The 6,457-nt window shown below is 35.7% G+C and overlaps 1 protein-coding gene across 2 annotated transcripts in view; it reads left to right on the plus strand.

Moving 5' to 3' along the window:
• Positions 1–5,630, plus strand: part of VPS13A (vacuolar protein sorting 13 homolog A) — a 282,305-nt gene extending 276,675 nt beyond the window's left edge. For both annotated transcript variants that reach the window (XM_086415617.1, XM_086415619.1), the window contains one exon: positions 95–5,630. In XM_086415617.1, the coding sequence (XP_086271743.1) occupies positions 95–145 (51 nt within the window). In that variant the 3' untranslated portion in view covers positions 146–5,630. The remainder of the gene's footprint in view (positions 1–94) is intronic.
• Positions 5,631–6,457: the final 827 nt, after the last annotated feature.

Raw genomic sequence — 6,457 nt, forward strand, 5'->3', positions numbered from 1 at the left:
AACTGGAAGATAACTTCTAGATTTTCACTCATTACATTTTGTCATTGCAAGTTCACTGAAGTTAAGTAAATGTTGCTTCATTTCCCCACTACAGTGGATCCTCAGAAAGCTAGAAGAAGCAAGAGAACCTTCCCCGAACCTCTGACAGAGACCACTGCCTGAAGATGTACAGCAATAAATCATTACAGTTTCTACCTTGTACCTTCCAAAACCTGTTTGGGAAGTGTAGTACAGAAGTAATTTAAAGTACTTTTTTAAAAAATTCAGAATCAAGTAAAACAGCTACATGATTCAACTATTTCAATTCTTTGGGGATCTGTTTGGTTTTCTAACTTGAATCATGCATCCGGTTAAATTCTGATTACTTTATAAAAGAAGTATTTCTTTTATGAATCTTAAGTATTTGCTCCAGGTGATTCTCTGTAATGGTGGAGAAATTGCACATATTTAGCCTGAATTTAATGGAGCTAAATTGAATATTCCTAGTTCACATTTTAAAGTTCTATCATGCTTACATCAAACTCCCTGAATGAATGATAAGTAGATGATGAAATCAGACATTGCCTTAGTGCTATCAAGATAACTTTGGTGGTAGTTTCTTTAGAAACATGAAGTTCATTTTACAGATAAATATTTTAGTATGATTTTCCTTATTTTTTTAAATAAAGGGTAGATTTAAATTACTATTTGAAGTACACAGCATGACTATGAAAAATAGTCTTTTTTATTTTATATGATACAAATTGACAAATACCTCTTCAAGCCTCATCTTAAGAAAGGCTTGAAGAAATGAGTGTCATCCCTGAACAGGGAAAGTCCCTCTCAAAACTTCAAAGCCTTAGAAATACTTCCTCAAGCCAGCATCTTGAGATCTACTTGGTTTCCCAAGGTTATATTTTTAATAGATTTAATAGATTGCTGACCTTAAAGGAAAATTCCTGAGGCCTTAACAATACCAGCTTCCTATTCACTGGTAGGATGAAACAAAATTTTGCTGTCTTAATACAAGTTATGCTTCAGAACAGATAGCCCCTCTCTGTACAAATGTAGGATAAATATGTGTACCCTAAAATCTAACCTAGTAACCTATTCTGTTGGCAATAAATTGAGAATTTCTGGTTTGCTTTGTCTTATTCAAGTGAGAATCACTCTTTCTAAGTGTATAGCTCATCCAAACAAAAACCATGGGCAGCAAATCAGTAAAAATGTCATGGGGGTTTTTTCCCTTGGTTCTTACCCAAGATCCTTATACCTTTATATTAATGAGAGTTTTCAAGTGAAAGAGGATAAATACATGATTGTAAACCATGAAGAGAACAATGCAGTATCTTATTTATTGAATAATAGAGTATTTGATGCATGTTGTACATGCCACCAAATTACTATAAGCTGTTTTTAGAATTGGAGACTGTATAAGAAGTTAATGGTTGTGAAATTCTCATATTCCTTGAACCCTTGGTTTGTTGTAAAAGCTAAAATAAACAGCATGCCAGACTGTAATTGTATTTCTTCCTGACCAAGTCTTGCTACTAAATACTACTGATTTTCCTCTGATTATAAAAACACATTGTTTATTAATAATAGTTCCTTCAGGATTTTTTTTTTCTTTGCTGAACATAATCACAGGATGAGAAGTTTCGAATCTCATGATAGTGCATGTTCCCTTGATGGCCTTTTTTCAAAGTAACATACTTTTTGTCTTTTGCTGAGCTCTGCCAATTTTGCATACATTAGAATTAAACCTAGGAATAGAGGTGGTCAGAAATCTTTTATCAGATTGTCCTCATCTGAAATGTTCCTTTGCTGGAGTTCTAGTCAGTGTCATTAGTCAAGTGCCTCATTACCTACTCCAGTTTCACGGTTTTATTCTCAGAATAAAGACCCATCACTCTTTGGGTATCCCATGGTAAAGGGGAAAAGTCTTAATAGTGTACGGAGAGAAATCCTTCTGGTATCCTCTGGAGGCCAGCCAGAGTGGGTCTTGTCAGTAGTACATATGCAAAGCCAGTGTGCCTGTTTTTCCTGTTCCCATGCCAATGACAACCTAGAAATATCTTATTCTTTCTCAGCCACCAGTCATCTGTCCATCAACACCTCCAATCCATTCCTGTCTCTGGAATAGAAAGACCCACAATTTCAAAAGCAATAGTTTCATCAGTTGTCTTAGAAGCTTTTTTTCAACTAAAACAAAGAACATAAATAAATCACTAGATAATGAGTCAGTCTTTTTAGCGTAACATTTTACAATTTACAGTTATATGTTTGATTCTGTAGTCTTTTTCTTGAATATTACAGAGTTTATAATCTATGGTATTTAAAAAGTAACCTACCTTGAATTATATTTAACTATGTTTAGTGGTTCTCAGCTTGAGAACTTTAAACTTGTCTTCGTTGTTTGGTAGTTGCTGTGGAAAGGGGCCTGAGTATTCTGTCCTTCGTCTCTTTCTATTATATGTTAGCTGTTTCCCTATATCTTTCATGTATCCTGATCTGTGATTATGTATGAAGCTGAAGGCAGAGTGTCTGTCCCTAGCCAACTCACCTCCAGAAAACTATAATCACTAAACATAGCAACTTTGATTTCTGATACAAAAAGAAGCTTGTAATTGCTTCACATTTACAAAATACTCCGTGAACCAAAGAGCATGTGTGCTTCTGCAGTGGCTTCCCAACTACAGTATGTATATTGACTGCTCCTTCTCTGGTGTTAGCAAGACCTTGGAATTTTTCCCAGGCTCACTTCAGTACAACTGCATTATTTTCTGGTCCCTAAATAATCATGATTATCTGTGGCAGTACTTCCCTGTCCTTCTCTCCTCCATAATCCTAATCAATCCCAAAACTATCCTGTGGCCTCCAAAGAAGATTTTCTGAAACTTATTTGTCAATTCTATCATAATTATCTCCATCATTTTTTCCAACAGTAGTAGTAATAATACCGTCCCAGTGAGTATACACGTACCTAACTCATCTCTTAGAAATATCCTGTGAAGTAGTATCCTGTTACTGTCTGGTAAAAAGTAAAGATGCTACTTAGTGCTGAATTTTATGAACCTTATTTATTCAGTCATCAATGACCAGCTTTTGTTAGTACTTTTCAGGCCCCAGTATTAAAAAGATTGCCACAAGGTACTGGGCTAGTTTGCCTGTAGGAACTGAAAGTGTTTGCCAAATACACTGAAGGTAGAAGTAGCTCTTTGGAAATGGACATATTTATGCCCCAGCCACCATAGGGCAGAGAAAGCTGTTTGGATTCCAGGGCCATTGCTTTTACATTCTCTCTCAAGGTCAGCTAAAATCCTCAAGGATGGTGTTTTTCAAACTGTAGGTCTTAACCCATTAGTGAGCCATGCAATCAGTTCAAGACCAGCATATTTTCTTAATGGAATAGAAAAGAAAAGAGCTTTGCAGGTAACAAGGTTAAATATTGTTTTAGTTAAATAGTTAGTTAAATAATCTATATACTGTGTATACTGGGTCACAAAATGTAATTTGTTATTGTGAATTGCAGTTTGGGGAGGAGGAACCTGAAAGCCACTGCTGTAGGAGGCATGTAGCATTCAGTGATTGTTGAAACAATCTGGATCGTGCCAAGCCTTACTTTACCTTGGGTAAGGCGCAACAGACCCACAACTCAGGGAGTCTTTAGGCTGTGAGCACTGTCTTTTTCTATTGAGGGAGAAGATAGGATAGCTCTTATTTTGGAAATGTTTTCCTTTTCTGGTATATATCAGATGCCTGTGTAATATGTCCCACCAGTGGTCTAGAAAAAGCATAGAAAATTGAGATCCACAAACAGCTCCCAAAAAAGATCACAGAATATCCTTTAATTTAGTGTATTTCCTCCTCTCTCCCACTAAGCATTTTACTAGGATTGGGCACAGAAGTTCTCCTTTTAAGGATATTGACTTTGCTCCATCTACCTGCCATCTGAGTCACCAAATGGACAAAGGCAAATGGGGAGCTGATTCATAGGTCACAATCTTTTAGGGCCAAAATACTTATTCTCTGCAGAGTTCCAGACAAATGCCAACACTTTTTAGCTGAAAATAATTGAATTTCCTAATTTACGTAGGATTCAAGTAGAAAATACAGATAATTTGATTCTTTTTGCAAGATTCAATGCAAAATTTGTTGAATCTGGTTTTCTTTGGTGCTACCCAGTATCACTGATCGCTCTTTTGCATACCCTAAATGAGAACCATCTGCCCTCCTGCCCAATCCTTTGAAATATGCTTTTGAAATTATACCTTACTGATAGTGCTATACCTAATCAAGCTAACACTGATTGGTTAAAATTTTTAGGATTCTTATAATCTTTATCTTTGATCATTGCCCCAAACAGCTATCAGTGCAGACCTTTTCTCCTGCTTTCTGTCTCTCTACCCCAGTTGGTATAAAGTAGTATTTGTTCCAGGGCTATCTTAAAAGGCCAGTGCAAGGACTGAGAAGACACTGGATCCTACTCTTTTGCAAACCGTCACATTTCTTTAACTGAAACTGTTTTTTACCTTATTTCCTGTTTTGTAAAATAAATTGTCCCATGTCATTTTTTAAAAAAATGTTTCATTTTAGAATTACAAATTAGTTCTTTTTAAAGCATTATGGCGTTTTCCAAAAAATTGATAATTTTGGTTACCCAGTGAGCCATGTAAGATATGAAACTTCGGGTTTTATAGGTTGATACTCATATATTTTTAAAGTTTTTATCACTTTACACAAAGTCATTTGTATTATAGTTTAGCACCTGCTGTGATGTCTGTCAACCTGAAAACCCCTGTCACTGAGCACCATTCACATTCATTTACTGTTGCTTTGATACCTTTAATAATGGGCTTCTTCTCCTGAAGTCCTTGTAACAGGAAACCCTGTGAGAGTGCTATAATAAAACGTCCCGTCGTCAGAAGTGAATGTAAAAGACATCATGTTAAAAAATCCAGCATTTCTTCTTATGCAGTCATAGCGCTAGCATTCCACTGGCTACCCAGAAGTTTCCAACTCGCAAGCTGAAGAACATTCAAGTAAAAATGCAGACTACATTGAAATGTTCTCATTGTCAGTTTTATACCTGCACTCACAGACTGTTAGAAATTGTACCTGGGACTTGTTGCAAGATCAGATTGTTAAGACTTTTTAAAATGGTCCTCTGTATGTGAATATGTATTTTACATATAAAATTGAATTTTTCAGGGAATGTGCACTTTAAAAATATTTCCTTACTAATGTTTGTATTGACCAAATAGTCTTTGCTTCTTCGGAATGCTTATTCTTTAGTGAAAATATGGTTCTTGATGATGATGATAGTATTTTAAATGTCTATTTCTGATTCAGTGCAATATTTCCTTGTACTTATGTCTGACCCAGTTGCCTGTTATACAGTCCCTGCCTTGATTTTGTGTGTTCTGATGAGATAATTAATTTATAAACACAAAAATCACAGTGAAGTTCTTGAAATTGAACTTAGTCTTTTTCCTCCTGAAAATTGGTTCACCATGCTCACCAATGACTTTTTTCTAAATAATGATTTCTTGCTATTGGTAGAATTGAATTGCTTGGTCACATGACTGCCCGGTTTAACTCTGTGTACCTCTTTCAAATAAATTGAGTAAAATAAAAATTTCTGATCTTCAGTCTGCCTCTGTTTTTTAGTTACTGGATAGAACTAGAAAAATTACCATTAAGTCCTCTCTCACCTATCTAAACTCTGCCCTCTTTGGGTCCTAAATAAACCTGGATAACTAACAGATTGCCCAGGGTCCTGGTTTTGCAGTCAAAACTGACAGCTTTCCAGCCCAGCATGATCCCTGCTGACTAAGAGCTTGAGTGGTAATACCTACCTGATTCGTAAGCACCAAGACTGTGCCTCCCAGCCTCAGAAAACTTCCAACGGCTCATTTCCAAGGTAAGTAATGATTATATTTTGAAAGGAGGGCTAGGAGAGAGAATTTCCTACTTGCAGAATTAATATTGACAGAAATAAGTAATTTGCTTCTAATATGAAGTGTTCAGCCTTTTTATGACTTGTTACTCATACTTAAAGTGACTCAAAGCCATTTTCTTATGTGCTTTGTCAGCCAGAGATAAAAATAATAACCGAGTGCTAGAAAGTGCTTAAAAACAAAATTCCTCATTGTTTAAATGCCCTGGTAACTGATTCTCTTGAGCCCTTTTCACATGTTAATTGGATGATCAGAAGCGGTTCCTGACCTTTAGAGCATGGTGCCCAACTCCCACCTCAGGTTGTTTTGCTTTTTGTTTGTTTCATTTCTAGATATCCTTGAGAGTGACTTCTCCATCCTTTGGGGGTATGTTCTTTCTTTAGGTATTTTATTGTTTATTAATTTTTATTTTGTATTAAAATAGACTTGATTTACATATGGGTTTCATGTATACAACATAGTAATGCAGTGTTTTTTAGCTTTTATTTTGGAGTATAGTTGATTTACAATGCTATGTT

Source organism: Bos grunniens, chromosome 8 (assembly GCF_055505025.1).
Source record: "Bos grunniens cultivar Pamir isolate PY7600 chromosome 8, Bosgru_T2T1.0, whole genome shotgun sequence".
In the NCBI taxonomy this organism is placed as follows: Eukaryota; Metazoa; Chordata; class Mammalia; order Artiodactyla; family Bovidae; genus Bos; species Bos grunniens.